The 24000-nt window shown below is 33.9% G+C and overlaps 6 protein-coding genes across 11 annotated transcripts; 2 read left to right on the forward strand and 4 right to left on the reverse strand.

Moving 5' to 3' along the window:
• Positions 1-7: 7 nt before the first annotated feature.
• asl (chromosome segregation ATPase asterless) lies at positions 8-5147 on the reverse strand. 2 transcript variants are annotated; one of them, XM_070109034.1, is made up of 7 exons: positions 4954-5147; positions 4083-4889; positions 2170-3285; positions 1263-2111; positions 331-456; positions 151-265; positions 8-94 (listed from the first exon to the last, which is right to left on the reverse strand). In XM_070109034.1, the coding sequence occupies exons 1-6, from the start codon at positions 5053-5055 to the stop codon at positions 197-199; spliced, it is 3069 nt and encodes a 1022-aa protein (XP_069965135.1). In that variant the 5' UTR covers positions 5056-5147; the 3' UTR covers positions 8-94; positions 151-196. The 2 variants fall into 2 exon arrangements, with proteins under 2 accessions (XP_069965135.1, XP_036228854.2); XM_036372961.2 differs by lacking the exon at positions 8-94 and having other exon boundaries at positions 102-265.
• A 384-nt stretch (positions 5148-5531) lies between these two features.
• Rga (CCR4-NOT transcription complex subunit regena) lies at positions 5532-12338 on the reverse strand. 2 transcript variants are annotated; one of them, XM_014242319.3, is made up of 8 exons: positions 11502-12338; positions 10283-10418; positions 9990-10153; positions 9694-9910; positions 7772-8080; positions 6679-6883; positions 6434-6598; positions 5532-5847 (listed from the first exon to the last, which is right to left on the reverse strand). In XM_014242319.3, the coding sequence occupies exons 2-8, from the start codon at positions 10413-10415 to the stop codon at positions 5649-5651; spliced, it is 1392 nt and encodes a 463-aa protein (XP_014097794.1). In that variant the 5' UTR covers positions 10416-10418; positions 11502-12338; the 3' UTR covers positions 5532-5648. The 2 variants fall into 2 exon arrangements, with proteins under 2 accessions (XP_014097794.1, XP_014097792.1); XM_014242317.3 differs by having other exon boundaries at positions 9676-9910; positions 11502-12337.
• A 734-nt stretch (positions 12339-13072) lies between these two features.
• Positions 13073-18131, forward strand: Vha26 (V-type proton ATPase subunit Vha26). 3 transcript variants are annotated; one of them, XM_014242312.3, is made up of 5 exons: positions 13073-13188; positions 13321-13433; positions 14288-14500; positions 14585-14911; positions 15667-18131. In XM_014242312.3, exons 2-5 carry the CDS (start codon positions 13401-13403, stop codon positions 15772-15774), a joined length of 681 nt encoding a protein of 226 aa, XP_014097787.1. In that variant the 5' UTR covers positions 13073-13188; positions 13321-13400; the 3' UTR covers positions 15775-18131. The 3 variants fall into 3 exon arrangements, with proteins under 3 accessions (XP_014097787.1, XP_036228852.1, XP_014097788.1); XM_036372959.2 differs by having other exon boundaries at positions 13079-13184; XM_014242313.3 differs by having other exon boundaries at positions 13107-13234.
• Positions 17271-20719, reverse strand: LOC106622956 (copper homeostasis protein cutC homolog). 2 transcript variants are annotated; one of them, XM_014242301.3, is made up of 2 exons: positions 19581-20719; positions 17271-19331 (listed from the first exon to the last, which is right to left on the reverse strand). In XM_014242301.3, exons 1-2 carry the CDS (start codon positions 20322-20324, stop codon positions 19293-19295), a joined length of 783 nt encoding a protein of 260 aa, XP_014097776.2. In that variant the 5' UTR covers positions 20325-20719; the 3' UTR covers positions 17271-19292. The 2 variants fall into 2 exon arrangements, with proteins under 2 accessions (XP_014097776.2, XP_014097777.2); XM_014242302.3 differs by having other exon boundaries at positions 17271-20713.
• A 1242-nt stretch (positions 20720-21961) lies between these two features.
• Positions 21962-23615, forward strand: Dhod (dihydroorotate dehydrogenase 2). Its single transcript, XM_014242300.3, has 3 exons — positions 21962-22121; positions 22289-22498; positions 22559-23615. Exons 1-3 carry the CDS (start codon positions 22059-22061, stop codon positions 23516-23518), a joined length of 1233 nt encoding a protein of 410 aa, XP_014097775.3. The 5' UTR covers positions 21962-22058; the 3' UTR covers positions 23519-23615.
• SLIRP2 (SRA stem-loop interacting RNA binding protein 2) lies at positions 23592-23956 on the reverse strand. The gene has a single exon (XM_070109093.1). It carries the CDS (start codon positions 23954-23956, stop codon positions 23696-23698), a length of 261 nt encoding a protein of 86 aa, XP_069965194.1. The 3' UTR covers positions 23592-23695.
• Positions 23957-24000: the final 44 nt, after the last annotated feature.

The following is a 24000-nucleotide window of genomic DNA, read 5'->3' on the forward strand; positions in this document are numbered from 1 at the left end:
AATTAATGTCGCTCACTATTTACATGCTCTGTTAATTACTTCATTTAAAAAAGTGCAAAATTAAAAAATTGCAGTCATTATTATTTTTCTAAATCTAAAACAAACAAATTGATTGATTCATAAGCAATAAAAAAAAATTAATTAACATACGATATAGTCTATTCGTATCTATTGTCATTTAAGACTTCATTAAATTCTACTTTCTGTTTTCTTTGTCGTAACCTAATTCGTGGCGTTTCTCAATTGCTGTAGTAGCGTCTTTCATCTGCAAAAACAAAATTATTTTAGTAGTTTGATTTTCCCCAATGGCTTTTCAATTAAAATGCTAACCTCGCGATTCTTCTTTTCCAGTGCTTCTTTCATGCGTATTTCGATCTTGGTCAGCGATGCATTATATTCTGTTTTAAGACGTTCGTATTCGCGTAACATGTGCGCCTCTTTGTCTTCCGCATAGCGCTGTGAATTGAATAGAATGTTGAAAAACATTATTTTATAATACATATACAAAGTGGGCACTTTTATTGTACAACACACGACAGGATTTGTCAATAGGTTTATATGGCTCTGAGTCGGGCCAAACTCAAGAAATTGACTTTAAATATTTTAAAGTTTTAGGGCACCTTGGTAGAAATTTCGTCTAAATCCGCCGAAAGCTGGACTTTTGTAAAGCTAATACTGTAAGTTTTGACCTCTTCAGACCTCTTGAGATGGGTATTAGATGAGTGGTGTTCGTTGGGCATACAAAAAAGGTGGTTAGAGTCACACAGTGACTCATTGCATGCAGGATATATATTTGGTAGGTCGTGGTCGATTCAGTGGTAGGGGTTTAACCTGCTACAGTATCCAGAACGAAGTTGAGCAGGAGTCACTCTAGATTCGCGAAGCAACTTGAGATTTTATTTCTCACCCATTCTATCTTATCTATCTTGAATGAGATGTTGTTGTTTTTATTGTTGTCGTTGCAGCAAAAAATATTCCTTAAGTAATTTCGAGGAATGATTCCGAGTTTACAGTCCTTGGCTGGATAAAAATCCGTCTCCGTTCCAGTTACTTAGACCCGACTGTCATGGGAACGGAATGAGATCTCAGAGGTAAATGACTTAAGAAAGGGGCTATTATGGTAACGAGTTCCCCCTGTATGTAAAAGTTCTAGCATTTTGGTCTGTCAACCATTTACCTTACACCGGATTTAGAGAAGAGAAGATGTTTTTTTTCTGTATTCTGTAAAATAGTATTTAATAGTTACTTTTTTGCATAATTACCTTATAATTCGCCGCTGTATGCTTAGCTGAATTATATTTCTTTTGCCATGTCGCTAAAGATTTTTCATGTGCTCGTTCCAACGACAGCACCTTGTCCTTCCACTCCGATTCAATATCATCCACATGTTTGCGTTGATCTTCCCATTGTGCCATCACAGCCTTCATAGATTGACGTTCAGCTTCGATTTGCAATTGCCTTTCTTCCAACTCCTTGGATAATTGCGCTACACGCTGATTTTTGGCTAATAATTCATCGCGACATTTATGCAATATTGCAGTTTGCTTTTCAATCATTTCATGCGCTTCAGCATCCTTCTGCTTCAGTATATCCTCCATATGTTCGCGCTCTGCGAGTATGGCTTGCTTTAGCAGTTCCACCTCGGTGGTGCGCTGTTGCAGATCGTCACTCACAAGTTGGTATTCGCGTTGTAAACAAATATTTTTCTCTTCGGCTTGATGAAGTTTTATTTGGAAACGTTTTATTTCGCCAGCGAAGAGTTTCGCCATTTCGTCACGTATACGTGATTCAATTTGTTTTACTTCGGCGACGGGAAGACGGCTAAATTCTGATTTGCTATTGGCATTTTCATCATTGGATTTTTGCTTCGGTGGAGACGTTGTTTCACTAATGGGTTCCGATGCACTACTATGGCTCTTTATGTAATCTTCGAAACGTGCTGCTTTATTTTTCAGCTCACGTATGAGTGTCTCTTGCTGTTCGCTGAGCTTCAGTTTTTCATTGAGTTCTGATATGATAGTTTTGGATTCTTGCAATTGTTGCGTAAGATCGTCGATTTCCTTTTTATTAATTGAATTGACATTACTTAGCTTAAGGTTTTGGATTTCGAACTATAATTGATATGTATGTTTAAAAATGTCGTGTTTTGTTCTCTTAATGTACACTTACCTTCGTTATTTCAGATATATAATCTATGCATTTGCTACAGTTGTTTGAACTGTCTGACTTCTTTGCTTTGTAGTTCGCAGTCTTCTCTTTCTCCCAACGGTCCTTTAACTCCTTCACATCGCGCTCGTGACACATTTTCTCAGTTTCAAGTATTTTCGTCAATTCAGATGATTTTACTTCGGCTAATTGCAGCGCTCGCTGCATATTGGCTATCTTCTCGCGTTGTTCTTGCAACTCTTTAATGCTATCTGTGTTACGTAATTTTTCAATCTCATAACCCATCGCTTCTTTTGTGTTAGATATCTCAATGTAGAGATTCTTCAGACGATCACATTCGGCCTGCGCATCTTTCAGCAAAAATTTATGTTTTTCTAATTCCAGCCGCATGTTATCAGCTGTTGTGCGACTGCGCAAATTTTGGTTCTCCTTCATTATTTGCTCATAGTTAACTTTCATGCTCTCATGTTCTTGCTTAAGCTCCTCCAAATCAACTTCAAAGTTACGTAATTGCACATCTAACTTTTGGCGCTCCTGCTCATGACTTTTACACTCCGCTTCAAGACGCGCACTTTGTTCTAGTAGCGCCTGCTTTTCGGCTTTCATTTGCTGTTGCAGTTCTTCAATGTCAGTACTGTAACTAGTGTTATTATGCCTGTTTGCCGCTTTAATGCATAGCTCTTCGTTTTCCTGTTCAAGCAGCTTTAGGCGATTCTCAAGTCGCACATTTGTCTCCTTAAGTGTGGAAATTTGTACCAATGCTTTGTTTTCTTCCTCGCGTAGTGTGCGAATTTCTGCAGTTTTTTCATCAAGATTTTGTTGTAACCGTCGTATTTCATCACGCTTGCCTTTTATATTGGATAATGCACGATAGAGTTCACCCTTAAGGTTAACCAAACGGTCTGTGGTGGTTAAGGGCGTGCTACCCACTACTTTGCCATGAGTCTGACTTAGACGGCCAGGTGTATCCTCTTGATTGTGTTGATGCAGCACACTATCCATCACATCCAGCTCAGCTGTTGTATGCTCCAAACGCTCAGTTAACGAATTTATAGTTTTTTCCATAGTTCTAATTTGTTCCTGTAGACTGGCTATGAACTTTTGTAAACGCATATTTTCCTAAGAAAAAAATAGAAAACTTGTATTAATAATATTTCGGTGGTTTTCTCGTATGATGATGTTGTTGTTGTACCAGCAGAAAACATTCCAAAAATAATTTTGAGAATGCTACCGAGTTGACAATACTTTACCGGAAGGACAAAGGGGTCCGTTCCGGTTACGTAGAACAGACTGTCGGTGGAACGGCTTTTTCGTATGTTGTTGTTGTTGTAACGGTTACCTAGTCCCCGCTTGGTTGATAAGATATAGTTTGGTTGTCGTCGAGCTCATCTAACGGGAAACCCAGGAAACGGCTGTTTCGACGCAGTCGGACCATAGGGAAATGGGTGTTAGATGAGTGGGGTCATGCAAAGAGGCATGCAAAGAGGTGGTTAGTGTCATACGGAGACTTATTGCACGCAGGACATATATTTGATTTGTCGGATCTATTCTGGATAAGTAGGAATTTAACCTGCTACAATATCCAGAACAAAGTTGCGCGAGGGTCACTCACGAGGCAACTCGAGCTCTACGTCTGCTATGGGTGGTGATTTGACTGCTAGTACGCCATTCACTGAGAGGGAGTCGGTGAAAGTGTTAATGGCTCCACTGTGAATAGCGGTCAGTACTTGTCTAAAGTTCGTTGCGTCCGAAGTCTGGTCGGCGTACTGGTTCGATTGGGGACATCAAGATACATCCCGTAATAGTCCGGAGTGCAGTGTTTTGACAAGTCTGAAGCTTTTTCGTCTGCGTTGCACTACATCCAAGCGACCATATTGGAGCAGCATAATTTAACACCGTATTTTCGTATGTCGTACCTGTTGATAGTCCTGCCGCGCTCTAAATTCCTGACACGTCCTTTGCGCGTCAGCTAATGCATGATTCAAGTCGTTTATTTTGCCAGATTTCTCGAGCAACATATTTTCATGACTGCTTTGCAATGCGACATAACGTGCGTGTAAACTTTCCATTTCGCTTGTTTTTTTATCCAACTTACAAACTAGCTGCTCCATTTGCTGTTGCATAACGTCCATTTCGGCTCTATGTCGCTCTTCCATTTGTTTCCTTTGCAATTCGGCATTGCGCTGACTATTTTTGCCCAAATCCCGCTCTACCATATCGTATTTTTGCTGCACATCACTCAAAAGCATTTGTGTTGTTTCCAATTTTCCCAACACTATGTTATGTTCACTTTCAAGCGATTTCTTCTCACTACGCAATTTACTAATATTATTTTCTAAATTTGAACACTTTTCCTTGCATTCCACAAGCAATTCGTGTGTACTTTTTTTACTCGTCAATGCGCGATCCAACTCGGCTTCAGCTATACACAAGCGCTTTTGTAGCTCATCGCGTTTCTTTTGTTCATCACTGGCTAACTTTTTGAAATGTTCCGACTCGCGTGTCCGCGATTCAAGTAACATTTTCAATTGATGAACCTCTGCATCAAATGCAGCTGGTGGTAGTTGTAATGCATGAATATTATTGTTTTGCAGCTGTGGATGTGCTTGTTTTGCGTGCGTTGGGGGTTCATCATTCAGATGTGAATGAAAGTTTGTTGTTGAATCGACTGTGGTCTCATCTTCTTCCAAATCATCAAAAGCATTTTGCAATAAATTTCCCAACTATAAAACATTAGTTAATTGTTGGTAAAGCCTGAAAAATTCTTATATTTTATTTCATACAAACCTCTTCTTGGCGGCGTCTTTGATCTGCTAACGCCTCCTCCTCTGCAGCTCTGTCAAGACTTGTGTTGACCTGTATGCTTTCCGTGCCTTGAAAAATACTCATTGTTTAAAAAAATTTATCCATAAATAAAATATTTAAATAAATTAAACGTTTAACCGATATTTTTGTACTAATCGCGCCGGCGCTTTGTAATTAATAAAAATTTATTTGACATTTGTAGTCAAAGGCTGTTTGTAGCGCCATCTATGTATGAGTAGCAGATATATACATTAGAGTATATTAAGGTGTATACATTTTACATAAACAAATTTTTATACCCTGAACGGGTTATATTAAATTTGCCACGAAGTTTGTAACACCCAGAGGGAAACGTCGGAGACCCTAGTGAGCTGAGTTGATTTAGCCATGTATTTCTGTATGTATGCGAACTAGTCCCTCACTTTTTAAGCTATCGATTTGAACACTTGACACACTATTCATCAAATCTGATTACTAGTTATAAAAGCTATTTGGCGCATTTTCTTATGAAAACTTACAGCCTTGCAAAAGTAATAAATAAGTAATATTAGTACACATGATTAACTCAAAGTTCTTAATATTTTCTTTTATTTTTCATCATGATTTTTACCTTATTTTCAAAAAAAGATTTTTTTTTAGATTTTTTCGTGTTTTTTGTTTTGTATATTTTATTAATATTATACAGACTGTCCATTCATGTTCACTAACGCAGATATATTGGGACATTTATCTAATTTTTCGGCGTCGATTTGGAAATCTTTGGACATGCGTTTCCAACTTTGCGCATCGAAATAGTAAAATTTTCCTTGATTATTACCAGGAATTCGAGTAATCCATATTTTCTCTTCTATGTGAAATCTCCAATCGCGGCCATAACTATGTATGAGAAAATATTAATTTTATTAAATGTGGATAAAACAAAAATTCGCAACTTTTAAAGATGCTTCAATATAACTGAACAAGAGTGAAGGAACAATTATGATTAAATTAATAATAATCAGAATTGGGAATAATGCATTAAAAAATAATGGAATTTATATTTGAAATTATTATTTTTTCAGTTTTATTACCACATACTTGATTGAAAACAAAAATTAGTCCCTAATAGGGGATTAAAATAAACAATTTTTAATTCCAAGCTCATAATTAAAATTTTTAAAAAATATTTTAAAATTTACATTTTTGGCGTTTGCGTACTACGCGTTCTATAATTTTGGTTATCTTTTTTCTCAATTTTTAATCCAAGATGTTTGGGATTAAAAATTGAACATTTAATCAGAATTAAAAATTGAAATAATTGAAATTAAAATCTTGCAACCCTCATAATAATATACTCGTATATAATTACACCATGGGAACATTACAGTGATGTTTTTTAAGTAAAATGGTTCAAATAATCTTTAAAAACTAATATATCTCAGTTATATTTTTGCATGTTGTTTTTTATTAAAACAATACTTACAGTTCCGCTGCGGCCATCATTTGCCAAATGTCGCCGATATTCGTGTAGAACAAGAAAAAGAGCAGATCTTCTTGCAGCTTATTCAGTAACGGTGCGGACAGTTTATCCTTTATCGCATAATTGATCAGATATTCGGTTGGCACGTTGCATTCAACGTCTTGTACTCTGTTCTCAAATAATTAAAAAGGTTAAAGCAGGACAAAAATTAGTAAGCAAGTATTATTTAATTGAAATTTTTAACAGACCTGCAGGGATGATCCGCAAACGGTCCAGCGAAGGTAGGATGTAAACTTTCCTGTGAATTCAAATTCAGACCGAGACCGGTAAGATCATTTCCTAACGCTAACGTCACTAAATTTGGATCCGACTCCGCCGCCCGTATGAATGTAAGCAGACCGACCATGCCAAATTGGTTATTCACCATACTCGCTGGGATGTTTGTGACCTTGCCTAAATATTGCAGAGAATTCAACATTAGTAAAATATAAGAATACAAAAAAAATCAATTATTCTTTACAATATATATACGTAGGTATGTGTGAGCATGGGTACTGTAGAGATGGGAATAAAATTATGACACAATGTACTTATGAAAAAGCAATGTATTGCAACAAAAACAACGTTATGTTAACTAACATTTTTAATATTTGAGTTGAAGAACCAATTTGAATTTATTAATGAAACGAAGCGATTGTATAAATGTGAAGTGAAAATTTTCTTGAATTAACAAGTAATAAATTTTTTATATAAATAATTGATCATTCATAGAAATAAATCGCACATAGTATACCTAAACTAAAAAATAATATGATGTGCTTGTTGGAATATTAAAAAAAATAATAATAATAGATTTTTTTTAAGTTAGTAGGTAAGTACTGAGATCTTATAATTTTTCTTACACAGTTTATGTATACTTAAGAATTATCTCAGACGTCAGCAGTGATGCATTGTCTTGTAAAAGTTTGTAGTAGAGAGCTCATAAATCAAATTATATATATTAATTGAGTTACAGAAAAGACACAAATTTGGTCTTTGGATTAGTAATCAACACAGGGTCTTGACTTATACATGAATATGCTGGTTTTAGACTATTTCGTGTCCTTATTATATATAGAAACATCATGACTACTATATAATCAAACATCATAAAATAAATGCATCAATATTTTAATTCCCATCTCCATTCCTCCTAATTATTTGATTAATTCTTTTAACTTTACAACAAAATGTGTGCGTGCGTGCGTTGTTTTTGTTTCAAACAAAACGAAAAAAAAAAATACAACGAAAATTATAATGAATGAGCGAAAGGTAAAAGAGACACGCTTATAAAAAATTTACCATCAGGTGAAGTTTGCACTCCGCTTTTCACAAGTTTATCATTGCTGGAATTATCGTGTTGATGGTCGATGCCTCTACCACTACTTCCGCCACCACTACTACCGCTAACGCCAACGCCACTCCCAACGGCACCTAACCCACTGCCGCCCACAATTGAGTTCATCGTTTTTTCCACGCCGTCCAAATTGTTTTCCGTGATGCCCGAATTCGTTGTACCGTCGGAGATTTGAGTGCCCGGTAACGCAGGGAAATCTTCATTTGACATGGTGAATTCCGATTGTTCCGACGTTGGTTGTTTCACCATGCCGACTGTACGTACATAACCCATATATGTAGGTATTTTGTGTATCATATATTTATATGTTATATAAATATATATATTGTTAAATATATTGATATCAAGGGCGTAGGACGACGTAAGAGTTGGTTATAATGCACGGCAACGATGTGAGTCAGGACGAAAACGAAAACGAGAACAAGAAAATAGAAACGGATAACCCCATTATGAAGAGAGCGTGGCCAAATTAAATTGACTATTTAATATATGTATATATAATATATATATGTAGGTATAGATGTAATATATAAGAAATTTGTCTAATCAATTACTTGGCTGTTTTCTTTTTTTTTTCATTTTATATGATATTTTTAATTACGAAAATTCAAATGTTTTCCCAGCTACATATATACGTCCTGAAGTTGACTACACCACAACCACAATATGTTTGTTGCGCTAACAGCATCTCCTCTACACATAGAGCATTTATGTATGTTTATGAGTTTAATGTTTGATTAAAAATTTCAAACACGCACCAGTATAAAGTATATAAAGAAACATTGAGTAGTCCAAAAGAAAAAGTAATTAATACGAGAGTATACAAATTTGTTTTAGATTAATGTGTTCATAATAATAGCTGTAATTTAAAATTAAGTTATATACAAGTTTTCAAGAAATTAAAAGTTCGCCTAATGTGTGAACAGAGAGAGATAGAAGAGATAAGAGAGTTATTATAATTTCCAATAAACCGCCTTTCGATACGTAGATCAAAGAGAAAAAACTGCAGATTAATGATTAAAATTTAAATCAAATAACCACGCGACTACTTACTTAAGTATTTGGGCCACAAAGTTCAATATTTTAATTAACGTAAGCAAATTTAAAACTTTACGCCACTATCATTATGAACACAATTAAATTAAAAGACAAGATGGAGTAGCTATGTATGTACCAAATAGTAAGTGAAGCAACAGAGATGTGCGCATGCGCTATTAAGATATAATTTTTGAAAACGTTTTTTTTTTTTTTAACAAACAATATTATCCCGGCACCTCCACCTTAATGAATAACAAAAAGATTGCTCAATGTATGAAATAAACTTAGATGCATGTATATATTCGTATGGTTATTATTAATTACATACATACATATGTTACTTCTAATTGAAGTTAGCTCTTATAACAGATAAGCATTTCAATCCCTTTTATGTTTGAGAAATTATTATTTTTTATAAACGCTTCAACAATTGTGTATTTCAAATTTAATTAACTTTTCTTTCAAATTCAAGTGTAATGCTAATGTTCAGTACTATTTACTTATTTATTTATTTTTATTTTTTCAGAACAATACTTAAGTTACTTTTTTATAAGTTTTGTTTTTAATATTTTTAATAAAATATTGTATTTTTATAAATAGTTAATTATAAAATGCTTACACCAACGACCGTTTGCGAACTGTACTATTTTCATGTTCCACGAGTCCCAATTATTTTTTGTATATACATATGTATGTATGTGCACATTATTTATCCGAGTGCAAAATATACATAGAGCAAACTTATTGTACTTAAAATAATTAATTATAATAAAGAAAAAATTGTTTGTAAGGATATCGTTGAAGAACTCACAAGAGGTAAAGAAATTACCATAGGGTTTGCTTCCCGGTGGCTGGAGGGGATTCGTCTGAGGCAGTGATTGATCGTTCTGGCCACGCACATTCGTCAACGATGGAAATTCCGTTGGATCGAGCAGCGCGGGCGTTGCCGTATCTCCACTGCCACCAAAAACCGTGGGAAAACCACTTGCACCGCCTCCAGTACCGTAGCCACCGCGTCCCGATTGCATAAAGCTGCCCATATTCGACTGAAGATATGTAAATTTATATTATTACAAACATTATATAAATATATATATTATATGTGAAGTGTTTGGAAAAACTCACCATAGGGCCGCCACCTAACGCCTGCATAGCTCGTCGTTCGAACGTTTGTTGACCAAAAATATTCGCGCGACCACCTCTCGATAACGCCGGACCGCCCACAGATAATTGTGCATTGCGATTCGGTGAGAGTTGAGGTTGTTGCGTTTGTCCGTAATTTGCACCGCCTAAAGAAATGTCATATACGATTTTTTGGTCCAAAATTTATTAAAATGCCAACAAATGCAATTTTCAGAGGGCAAAATGCACAAAGCAGCATCAACAACTATCCAAAACCAATTTTGTAGAACTCTTACCCGTTGGGAACATGCCAGACGTTGGTGTTACATGACCGGATAATGAACTACCACCAAATCCACCTGTAGTTCGCCCCGTCATTGAGGTGTTTGCTAAACTTCTCGGAGGTTGTTGGAAATTTAAATTCGCCATAATCTGTAATATAAAATTTATTTTAGCAATTTCGCTTTTAATTATGCAATTCTTAACATATTCTTATGTCAATATATAAAATAATAAACCTATCCCTGCTTCCACTCAAAAGAAATGTAAAACAAAATGTGCGCATGCGTAAATATCCATTAGAACAAAAAAGTGATTACATATGTCTGTACATAGATATGTTGTAGGAAACGATTATTATTAAAGATTCAAGCATCTATTCCGTTTTAGCCTTAAATTCTTTCAACTGTTTAGAAGTGATATACGCATTAAAGCATACGCACACTTTTGTATATCATCGGCAAAATAATACAACATAATGCAATTTCAATGAAATTTATATCTATACATAATATATGGACTGGCTCTGATTAAACCCAAAGATAATAATAATCTAGCGGTTAAGAAGAATGGCTACAAATTGAAGCCGACCACTGTATATTGGACAAGTAACAAACACAAACCCCAACAGAAACACTAACACTTGTTAATATGTACATGTTAACCGCAACGACAAATTGAGAATTGAGTCAGTCGGCTGAATTAAGACACACATAGTGGCAGCCTGAATTTTCAACATTTTCTACTCCTGACTATAAATTGTGCCTACCAAGAAAGTTCTCTGTTACCTCAAGTGATAGTGTATTTGTATATGTGCAAAATGATTTGCTTTGTATTGACAGTATGTAAACATATTTCTATACACGTATATAGATGTGAAGAGTAAATATTAATGGTAGCACAAAGTTTTTTTATTGATATTTAGAAGTATTGAAACTGAAATTATATTTACTTGTTTCACACTCTTTTGGGATGGGAAGGGATCTACGTAAAATTTGGACTTAAACCGTCACACTTTTACATACTCCCATAAAATGTAACAAAAGGACAACACTTCTTTATTAACTGTTATTGTTTGTTGCCTTATTGACATCTCTTCTCTGCATAAGCATAAGTTCATTTTGATGAAAACTTCCCGCTCTTTTTACTCTCCTGATTTATTGTAAACTTTCCACTGGCACTCTTCTTATTAATTTATTGTTAATATTAACATATTCACTGGGTTTATAAACTCACCCAGGTATTCCCCTTTCTCCTCTGTTCTTTGCTGCTTTTTTCCACACGATCGACACACTGTAATTGTTGCGTTCACCGCATCTAACATTCCAAGTGACCTGTTTTTCGCAGGAATTCGAGCGCACGCCAAAACGTCGCTACTTTTGCTACACTGAGTCCGATTATCTTAAATTATGGCAGTGTTGCAAATAGCGGTCTTAATTCTTCTTCCGACTTTAAGTTTAAGCACGACAGTAATGCTAATGGTAATTTCTTCCTAGTGCTTTTGCTACAGCAGTTCTCGCCTGCGTATGAAATGTGAAAATGTTTGTAGCAACTGGAGATTTCACAGCATACGATGATTGTTAAACAGCGACCAATCACAAATGTTTTTTTTTTTTTTATTATTAAGGTCTTAAAACTGAATTTTAACTTAATTGGATTTTTGAATGTATAGATGGTATCGGTTTATTTGCCGATACAAAGGCGACGTTGGCTCATGGGATATTTTATGTTATCTTGGAACAGTATTAAAATGTAGCGTTGGTATTTTTTTGGAAAGAAACACTTTGCCTGCACTCTTACGGTGCCTTGGAAAGACGAAACGACAATCTTGCCTCTTTCCTATTGGCGGTTTTGAGTAGCCTGTTCACGACAGATTTTTAGTCCTTTTTCTTATTCTTTACGATTTTCGCACGACAAACATTAAATTTACATTTGTAAATCTCATGTAAAATGCACTTTCTAGCTTCTTTGCATTTGCACTTTTACACTTTTATGTTCACAAAAAATTGATTTAAATTTTTCACACAATTTTCTAACACTCTGCGAAACGACAATGGCGACACGAACACCACGAACGAGACGACGAACGAGTAGCTGAATTAACGCTGAATAAACACCAAGGCTGTAAAAACGCAGAGTCGTTTTGGAATAATACAAAAGTAATGAATAATTTCAAAAAATATATTAGAGTATATATATTATTTATCTTACTATTCTGTCAACTAGTCAAAAAATTAATTTTTTTACAATAAAATTATGAATGTTGAGTGTTTTTAAGTCCAATCAGTAAAGGCAAATAAGAATCTAATCTGATGGGATCCACTTATCTTGCCACTCTTAAAAACAATATTTTGGCAGAGAATGTTAATGAATAGACAGAGCAGAGAATGTTAATGAATATATATATGAAACTATTCATAAACATTATCTGGCTTAAGTATACCATCCCACGATTTTAGGGTTAAGGTTCGTGATCGGGATAATCTCCTGTATTCAACCATACCCCTCTTAACCCTGAAATCGTGGGATTGTACACTAAAGCCGACGCCAATATTTTAATAAAAAACTCACTTAATTGGTTGAAACTTTTACATATTTTAGTCATCAATTTATTGTGAGGGTTAACTAGCATTGTTCTTTCTGAAAAGATTTGCATTGATTGCGAGTAGTTTAAACAAAGTAAGATACAAAGAAATTATTTGAAATCATGAATAAAACCGTGAGTAAAAATTGAGGAATTCTGAAACTGATACAACCCTGTAATTAATTTGACAATTTAATATGAGGGATTTTATTTCGAAGTGGGAAATTTCCCCAATCATATGATCGAAAAAGATTGGAACCAGTCGAAAAATTTTACACGACGGACCGACTTGGAGTAGCGCACACGCACACATTTCTACCTACTTCTGCTTTCCTGCAAGTAAAATTAATTTTCATATATCTTGAATTATCCAGTTCTGCAATTTGTATGCTTAAAGTTTTTTGATAAATATATCAAATTAGGTTAAAAAACTCTAAAACTAAAGCTGAGTATAATTACTTGAATTTACAGGAATCGTGAGATAGTGATAACTGAATTCCATCGGCTGAATCTGAAATTATTCTGTGGACGAAAAAAGAAAATTTGCAAAAATGGCACTCAGCGACGCAGATGTACAAAAACAGGTGAGTAAAATTCCAAAATGAAGGATGAACTTAGATTATCGTTTGGTGATTTTTAAGTGATTATCCAATATAAATTAAGAACAATTGAATGAAATATCTAATGTGGCTGTAGTAAATTAAAAGATAGTAGTTGCAAATTTGGCAGCCATCATGTCATGGGATGTGTGTCATGTGAATACGACTAGAATGTATGATAAATTGTAAATAAAAATTATGTGCTCGTGCGTCGTTTACTAATGGATCCTATAGCTTTCCAATAAATCGGTTATAATTTATATAATTGTTTCAAAGGCCCTTAAAAATTTTTTTTTGTAAATTTTTTCACATCCAATTGGGAAATTGTGAGTTTAAATATCAATGGTGCTAGTCATGTGACTAACCGAAGGTTATGCTATAAGTGCGAAAGAGACAGCACAATTATAAATGCATGCTTAATTGCTTACGAAAGGTAGTTATCTCATTTTAGTAAGTGTCAAATGCTAATAATTTGTAGAAATTTAGAGTGGGGAAAGTAACAATGGTTATTAAAATAGCTCTGGATATCTTATTGGATTGACGATAGTGGTGAAAATCTCTTATCACATATTTGTAAATAAGACGCTTGTCTAGGAGATGAATCTGGCAGTAGATGATGTTTATTTCAATTATAATTACCGAAAAAATCTAGAAAATAGTGCTAGTAAATATGAGATTTTTATAGAAGGCGCTTTCGTGTGCGCTACACATTTTTAAGCTTTTAACAACGAATCATGTGATTAAACAGTATGTGTAAACTGTTATTTTTTTTTGTTATTTTTTTTTTTCCAATTGTTAATCGAAATACCTATAATGTATATATTTTTGTTTCAACACAGATTAAGCATATGATGGCTTTCATTGAGCAAGAAGCCAATGAAAAAGCTGAAGAAATTGATGCTAAGGCCGAGGAAGAATTTAACATTGAGAAGGGACGTCTTGTGCAACAACAACGCCTTAAGATCATGGAGTACTATGAAAAAAAGGAGAAACAAGTTGAACTTCAAAAGAAAATTCAATCGTCGAATATGCTGAATCAAGCTCGATTGAAGGTAGGTTTGATATAGCATACTGCATGTACTTGTATCAAGTTAAGGAAAGAAAATAATTTTAATTAATTAATTGCTAACTTCAAGGTACTGAAAGTGCGTGAAGATCATGTACGCAATGTGTTAGATGAAGCACGTCGTCGCCTTGGTGAAGTTACCAGGAATCCCAGCGAATACAAAGAGGTTTTGCAGAAACTTATTTTGCAAGCGCTGTACCAGGCCATGGAGCCGAGTGTCACCCTACGCTGCCGTCAGGCCGATATTGGTCTAATAAATGAAGTGCTGCCGGCCACTGTTGCGGAATATAAGCAACAAATTGGCAAAGATGTAAATGTACATATTGATACGGATAATCATCTTTCGGCAGACACATGCGGTGGAATTGAGTTGATTGCGCTCAATGGACGTCTAAAGGTAAATATAGTTTTTATACCCTGAATAGGGGGGTAAATTAAGTTTTCCACGAAGTTTGTAACACCTAAAAGGAAACGGCGGAGAGCTTAAAAAATATATACATATATAAATGATTAGTATGAAGAGCTGAGTTGATTTAGCCATGTCCGCCTGTCCGTCGTCTGTCTGTATATACTCGAACTAGTCCCTAAGTTTTTGAGATATCGCTTTGAAATTCTGCACACGTCCTTTTTGTCCAAAAAGCTGCTTATTTGTTGAAACCGCCAATATCGGACCACTATACCATACAGCGGCAGAATTCAGCCGAGTTGACAGTCTTTGGCCGAATAAAATCCAGGTTCGTTCCGGTTATGTAGACCCGACTGTCGTGGGAAGACATGGATTATTGTCGAAGGCAACGGTTCTATCTACAAAGAAATTGTTCAAAATCCAGTTCTTGAATGGACAACTTTTTTATTTGAAGAGATATCTGCACGAAATTTGGCATGGATACTTGTCCAAGGCAACTGTTGTATAGATCGGATCACTATAGCTGCCATACAAACTGACGGATCAAAACGAAGTTTTTGTATGGATTCTTTTGTATTTGTGAAGGGTATAACAGTTTACATTTTTTCCTGTTTTTAATTAAAAAAATTGGGGTTGATTTAGTTGTTTAGTTTTATCTTCGGATAAAAACGTGATTGTTTTTTAAACTTGTTAGCTTAAGATATATCTGTATTAATATATTGCTAATACGTTTATTTTATTTTAAGGTACCCAACACCCTGGAGTCCAGATTAGAACTAATTGCGCAACAACTTGTGCCAGAAATTCGTAACGCTTTGTTCGGTCGCAATGTCAATCGTAAATTCACCGATTAAATATTTTAAGTGTACACACTATATGCAACAAACAAACCCAATAGACACATATAGTTAAACGAAGAAAAGCAGAAATGAAACACTAACAGAAAAGGTAGTTGAATGCGGGTTTTTAATTTAATTTTATAAAGAAACAAAAAAAAAACATTTACTGAAAATTAATTGTTAGCTAAAAGAGTCAAATTTAAAAGCGGATGGAAGAAATGTTGAAAAGAGCTGGGAATGTAATGTTGTGGCATGAAAAAAGTGTTTGATATAAAAAAAATAAGACTCCTAGTGAGTTTTCTTGGAATCGAAAGAAGAGAAGACAAACCGAATGACCTCCTAACAATTATTGTGAATATAATTTAGAAATCAAACTGTGAAAGTGCTAGTACGCTTTATAATAATATTCCATTCAATAATTTGCTGCCGTTGCAAAGTATACAATTTATTTATGCATATATAAAGTACGCAATACCTTGTGCAGTTTAATTAAATCTACGTTAACGCACTTCTATGGGGATGTATGCATTGCTATTTAAAACACAAAATATTAAAGCAGAAACTAAAAATTGGAACAGACGGCAAACAATTAGTAAACCATCATATTTGATATATTTTGAGTTGTATAACTAAATACAAATAAAAATTCATAAAGAAGCATTAAACTATCTAATAACAAAAACATATTCATAAATTGTATAAAAGCAATACATACTCACACGTTATATATACATTCCTGTACAAAAAAAATATGCTCGCTTAAAATTTTGAATGATTGTTTTGTTCGGATGCGGAAGTGGTAACGAGCTAATAGTTTTACTGATACTGCAGCTTTATCAGCTCTTCTTACATGCTCTTGGTTCTTCGAACTTTTAATGGAAATTTAAAACAGTTTTTCATGTTTTTTTCTCTATAACACCGGGTTTTGTAACCTCTATTTTGATTTCATTTAATTATATTTTATTTAGATATGCTGCACTTTAATCATGTTTATTGTCTAATGTTAACCCACTTATATAACTGTAGAGAAGCTTGTTTAGATGTAACAAAAACTTTATATTACAACACTACGAGCACCACATTTATTCACCAAAATAAGTGCGGCAGGCGGCAGTAGCATCATATGGATAAACATGTAAAATTATTTTTTGGCCGACATTGTATTAATTTATACGGCACGTGCAGGCAGAACAGAAATGAGCAGTGTAATATATTTTCGTAATTTGCGGTTGTTATAAATATGTAGTATGCAAAATGTGAAATGCACAAAATTCGTGCTCTTAACATGTTCTTACATGGTGGGCAAAAAAAAAAACAAAAACCAACCTCAGCATTGCCGCATTTCAAACACTGAAATAAATGCTCTTCATGTTGCATATTAGCAGAACAGAACAGTGGTTAATTTCACTGTGCGAAATGCAGCGCTCCACCAGCAAGATGTGTTTTGAAAACGAATTTTTTTCGCGATGTTTGTGAAAAGCGTGAAACTCAAGTAGTTGTTTGTTTGTTGGTTGAAAAAAAATAAGTGTTGGGGATTTTACAATTAAAAATTTTTTCTACTACAATTTTCGTGCGTATAAGAAGGGTGTTTTAGTAGTGTTGTTTTCAAAGTATTTGCAAGTACTTAAAAATTTCGTTGTGTTGCTTTTTTGGTGGTAACTCACTAATTTATTCATTATAATCAGTGTGTGTATATGTTTACCACAGTTTTTAGTAATCTAAATGTTACATTAAACAATAATTAAAAATGTTGGAAATATTGCTACTGCAAATTAATATATAAATGTGCAATATTATATTATATATTATAACTCTGCTTCCCTCACTACTGCATTGCATAGAGTTATGCCGAAAATTACAAATTATTTTGCTCAGTACGCAGCCTGCCGTGTGGCCGATATTTAATGTGGTACAGAGAATCTTTATAAGTTAAAATAGTTTTTTTTTTGTTTTTTTTAGAGATTGATTTGTTCTTGCTCTTCTTTCGACTTTCTGTTAATTTTTAAAAGTATTTTCTTTATAAATGTAAAAAAAATGTTGCTTTTTGGCCATATGTGTAAACAAAATATTTAACAAAACATAAAAAAAAAGTTGTATCTTTGTTTTTAAATCAAAAATTGTTAGCATATAGTTAATAAATACAATATTAAGAACTAACATACATACGCCCAAGTTAAACTTATGTACATTAAAAAGCGAGCGATAATGGGACAATGTGTTAGATTTGTAGTTGTCATCATTGTTCTAAAATAGTATACATATACACCTGCATATATACATACATATAAAATGATATTTAATAATAATAATAAAAAATGAATAAAAACAGTATTGGATTGCAACAAAGCGTTCGGAAATGGAAACAAAGCAAATTTGTATGTTGGTTTTTGTTGGGGGTACTCTTGCATTCGTAAAATTGGCTTTTGCATAATATGTAAGCGTTGAACGCTGCAGTGACTGCATGTGGTTCTTTATGTTTAAACTGTTCTTTAATAACACCACCACAATAATTGGGTGTTTGCAAACGTTTTTTCTTGACTGGCTGCTTATAAGCTTGAATTTGCATATCTTTGCTATATATTATATCTAGATGTGTTGAGCCATTCTAATATTTCCGAGACAATATGTGTTTTTTACCACCGTTAAAGAAAAGAAAAACAAAGTTATATGTAGTTGTAAAAATTTTAACATTTTTAATTTTAATTAATAATTATTATTTAATAATTACGTTTAAAAATTTATAAAAAATTAATGTAGAGTAATTACACAAAAATGGGTTTGTCGTTGAAACAACTTTAATTTATTAAACGTATAAAAAATGGCTAAATATGTCTTAAATACAATTGTTGGTAAACAAGTTTACTTTACGTAATAAAGTAATCTGCAAATTATAAAAAAGAATGTAAGTAAATCTATCGCTGTGTTCTCGGTTACAATATAACTATTATATTAATCAAACTGTTTGTTGATTTACTCTCGATATTACAATAAATATTACATACATACACATTGATGTAAATTTATTTAAGTAAAATTAATAGAAGTAATAGGGTCATTTAAATTTTAATGAACTCTTAAAGAAATACACACATACATATGTATATATACGGGAATATATATATATAAATAAATACTATAAATATTAGAAAATAATAATTTTATTAAAACTCAAATACATTTCATCAAAGTGGGGTATGAACTAGAGCTCTTTGTATTCGGCTAACCGGAAAGGGCATTTTTCGAATAATAATATTCGGTTTATACTATCCGGATAATGTTGTTGTTGTTGTAGCGGGAGAAAACATTCGTGGAATGGTGCCGAGTTGATAGTCCTTGGTCGGGTCCGTTCCGGTTACTTAGACCCGCCTGTAGTGGGAACGGAGTATCCCGATAGTTGTCGACTACGCGATTAACCTCTCATTCTCGATTATCCGGTTAACCGTTCGTTGTCGACTATTTGAACAGTACTATTCCGTTAATATGCGTACGAACGGTTACAAGCCAGATATTCGAAAAATTGGTTTTCGGGTTATTCAAATAATTTTAAGAGCCCTAGAATGAACTTTTTGTTTCTAAACAAAATATGAGATAGAAAGTAAACACGTAGAATTTTGTATTGAATTAGGAAAGATGTATATAAGTATGTATTGTAGTTAAGACGACGCTTAAGTAGTAAAGTGCATTGCTAGGTTTTAGCCAAAAATTACGTACATATTTTTATATGTATTAACATGTATATACATACAAATTTTCGTTAATAGTATATTCACTATCGGAGTATTTTTGTATGTTATTTATTTTGCTGCCATAGCGATGCTTACCATTCCACGTACCACATTAACGTCAGCTATCGCGTAAGGAGACGCGTCTTGCTTACCCATTGTTACATCGCAATCCATGCTCGCCACTCCGCCATTTCTGCTTATCACGCCAGCGGCTGATAGAGCAGAAGCATGAAATTCTACACATTTTGTAATTGTTAACAATTCATCCAAATTGCTTACACTAATACCAGCACCAGGCATTATAATTATATCGCGATGCTTAGCAATGAGCTGTGCTAGATTATCACTACCCTCAATAGCGGTGACGCGAAAACCGCTACTGAGTAAACGTTTAAAACCTAACTCTTTTATGATGGTTACATTTTCATGCATTAATTCTGGAGTAGTGAGATCGAATGCACGATGAAATGTAAGCGGCATGCCTCCAGCACGCTCTAAAACACGCTGACATTTTTCCACATCGATGGAACGCTGCTCGGTGAGTGCGCCAAAGACAAAACCATCAGCACCGTGTGAACGTAGTACATCCAAATCTAGCAATATTGATTCTATTTCTGCATTCGAGTAAATAAAATCATTGCCACGTCTTGGACGTAGCATGCAATAAATTGGTATGGTTATAAGTTCCTTAAGTGTCATCAACGTGCCTAGTGAAGGCGTTAGGCCACCTTCTGTTAGTGCGGAACATAGTTCAATACGTGAAGCACCTCCCTCGGCCGCGGCTAGTGCCGAAGCAATTGAGTCGACACAAACCTCTAATTTTATATCAGTTGAGGACATTGTAGTTGTATTTTTATATATAGATATTAAATACTTTAATTTTGTGTTATGTCGAAAACATTGTATAATGTAGATTTATACAATAATAGAAAATACAAACTGTAATCAAAACAAATTGATGAATTAAAGTATAATATAGTTGCCAAGATGTTTGAAATTGTATTTAATCTGTGTACAGTGCTGCCACAAGTAAACCGGTGAAAAGTTTGTTTCTTAACCGCTTTCTATCAAAAGCTATACAAGTTTTTGATGGAAAAGCTTTCCTTAACCCAGAAAATAGCTACTTCCATATTAAGAAAATTGCTGTTAAAACATACATATGTGTAAACAAGCGATATTTGACGAATTTGCTTTGATTTTGTTTGTATCAATATTTAAGAGTTGATAAAATGTGATTATTAAAAGCAACATATTAATAAATTCTTACTAATTTCTCCCTGATAGCTAGCAGTTAGGCAACAAAGCAACAAACTTAAGTATAATAAATTCGAATCATATAGCTCATCACCACCGATAAAACAAATTTATTAATTCAAACATAGATACATTAATTTTAAGCTTACAAATTTAAGTTGTTAGTAATATTTATTAGTGAAAAAGTGGGGAAAGTGTTATTAAGTAAATTATTATAGGTTCAAAAAGACCATCACTGGTTGTAAATTTTTTGAAATTTTCATCTAAGTCCCAGTTCATACACAGATTCTTTTGTCGCTCAAACCGGTTTTTTGTGTGTGAGGGGACGACGGCACGCTTTGTGTTCTTGTTCGTAACAGTTCGCTGCTAAACAATTCAGCATTCCTTTTCATTTTGAAATTCTCTTCATAGTTGCAACAGCGCTCGGTTTCAAATGAATATATACGATATGTTGGGAAATTTGAATTTCGTAATATATATATTGTATGTAATATGCAAATATGTATGCATAGAATAATAGAAATATTTTGAAAAACTGTGAATAAGGAGAAAATGAAGATATTCAAATATATTTAATTTAAATTTTAAATAACATTTAGCGTTAATAAATGTAATAACATATACATAAATCAATTCTAAGCAAAATGGTAACTTTACTTTTTAATATTTACATAAAATATTAAGATGCTTTCATATTTATTTTTTTTAAGCGCAAAGGATCGAATTATCGGATTCGAATTACATTTTATTGAAAACAAGAATAGTAATTAATGTTTTATAATAAATAGATAAAAATATGGAGTAAAAAAATTATGGGTTTTTAATGCTTCCCGAAAGATTAGGAAATTCCTGTTATAAATTTTGCCATAAAAAGATTAGTAGCGGGTATTCAATATATTTTGGTGTATTATTGAATTCCCGACTTAAGTATTTTTTTGAAACTCTTAAGCGGGGGTATTAGGCATATTGTTCTACCACATTCCTGGTAATTCCTTGCAAGCAAAATGTGAAACCACCATCCCAACTTACAAATGAAATATGCAACACACTCCAAGTGTAGCGTAGCCGAACCTCAAAAACATTTGCGAAAACTTTATGAATAGGAATAATAGAAAAACTTGCTTCGAGTTGCTGGACTTTTTTTGCTCGCGTGAACGCACAGAGCCACACCAAAAGGGAATTTGCCGATAATGAGCGACAAAGGAGTCTCCATGTACACGTAGTATAATTCTTATGCGTAGATTTTGCTCAGCTGATTTTGTAAATTGTTTTAAGCTAGTTCTATAAACCGCTAAAGCTAAGGTTTTATACAATAAAAAAATGAGATTATCACATCTGCTAAATGCCATGACGACAAGACAACCAGTTTTGCCGCGACGAAGGGTAAATTAAATTTAGAATAAAGGACTTACCGGAACAAATATAATCATCTGAACATTCATACATCGTATCTATACATACATACATCGTATCTATACATACATACATCGTATCTATACATACATACATCGTTCTTTCATACAAACGTTTAAACTTGTGCTTTCCCACAGAACAAACTTAAATCTTTGGCGATAGTGACTACAGGTGCATCTATATTCTATGCGGGCTTTTGCATTTACAAAGGCAATGAAAAATTTTACAAGAACACTTTAATGCCTTTATCACGCTATTTGCCAGCAGAAACAAGTCATAACTTGGCCGTTCTCGCTTGTAAATATAAGGTGTTCCCAGCCTCGCCACAATCAGACTCACATAATTTGGTTTGTAGTTCAACTTTATATAATGTTCACATATTTAGACAATGTTTTGACTCATTTTAGGCTGTCACATTTTTTAACAAAGAAATATCGAATCCAATCGGCATCGCTGCTGGCTTTGATAAGCAAGGTGAAGCTGTAGAAGGTTTATATAAATTAGGATTTGGCTTCGTGGAAATTGGGTCAGTAACCCCAGAACCGCAGCCCGGCAATCCATTACCGCGAGTTTTTCGTTTAATTAACGATGATGCTATTATAAATCGATATGGATTCAATAGTGAAGGACATCGCGCTGTGTTTGAACGTTTAAATGAACTAAGGAATGTGCGAGGTTTCGACGGAGTGCTTGGTGTCAATCTAGGCAAAAATAAAACATCGAAATCTCCGATTTCAGATTATGTGAATGGCGTAAAAGTGTTTGGTCCCATTGCTGACTATTTGGTTATTAATGTGAGTAGTCCAAATACGCCAGGTCTACGAGATTTACAAGGTAAAAAAGAGTTGGAACAGTTGCTGACAGCAATCATTGCAGCGCGTAACTCGTTGACAGTTAATAATAAAATACCAATATTTTTGAAAATATCACCAGATATTACTAAACAAGATATAAATGACATTGTTGGTGTTATAAATAAGAAAAATTGTCGCGTTGAAGGATTAATAGTTTCCAATACTACAATAACACGCGATAATCTGAAGGAAGTTGAGTTGGCGAAAGAGGTTGGTGGTTTAAGTGGCCCACCTATACGTTCCAAATCGACGCAACTAATTGCTGAAGTTTATGCACAAACGGGTGGAAAAATTCCTATTATTGGTGTTGGCGGTATATCATCAGGTCAAGATGCGTTGGAAAAGTTGGAGGCAGGAGCCTCCTATTTGCAATTCTATACTGCCTTTATATATGAAGGACCGCCGGTTGTGCAACGTATTAAAAGGGAGCTATCACAATTGCTATCTGATAAAGGGTATAAGAGCGTGAAAGATGCCGTGGGCAAATGTTACAAAAACTACCTTCAAAAATAATTTGTTAAATTTAAAATATTTGTAATATGCTTAAAAATGCTATTGTTATACAAAAAAATAAAAAATGTATATATGTGTTTTTGTAAATTTTACGAAATGTTTTTAATAACTTTTTAATTTGATGCAGGTGCTACAAATTTGACATGTAGATGATAACGATTCTTAATTAGAATATTTTTAAGAGTTTGCTGGCTGCACTTTGAGTACTCGTCCTTCGATGAAATGTGTATTTTTATTGGAAGCATTATTAAATCCATCGCGACTGCTAAATGATACAAAACCATATCCCTTTGAGAAGCCTAGCTGCTTATCAAAAACTACGATGGTACTAGCAACATGACCATAGTTGGAAAAATATGATTGTAATTCTTTTTGGCCAATGGTCCATGGTAGATTCCCAACAAACAGTTTATACGAATTGCGTGCAACTCCAGACATTATGAATAATTATTAATATTCTTTTTAAATGAAAAAAATACGTT

This window comes from Bactrocera oleae, chromosome 2 (genome assembly GCF_042242935.1).
Source record: "Bactrocera oleae isolate idBacOlea1 chromosome 2, idBacOlea1, whole genome shotgun sequence".
NCBI lineage: Eukaryota > Metazoa > Arthropoda > Insecta > Diptera > Tephritidae > Bactrocera > Bactrocera oleae.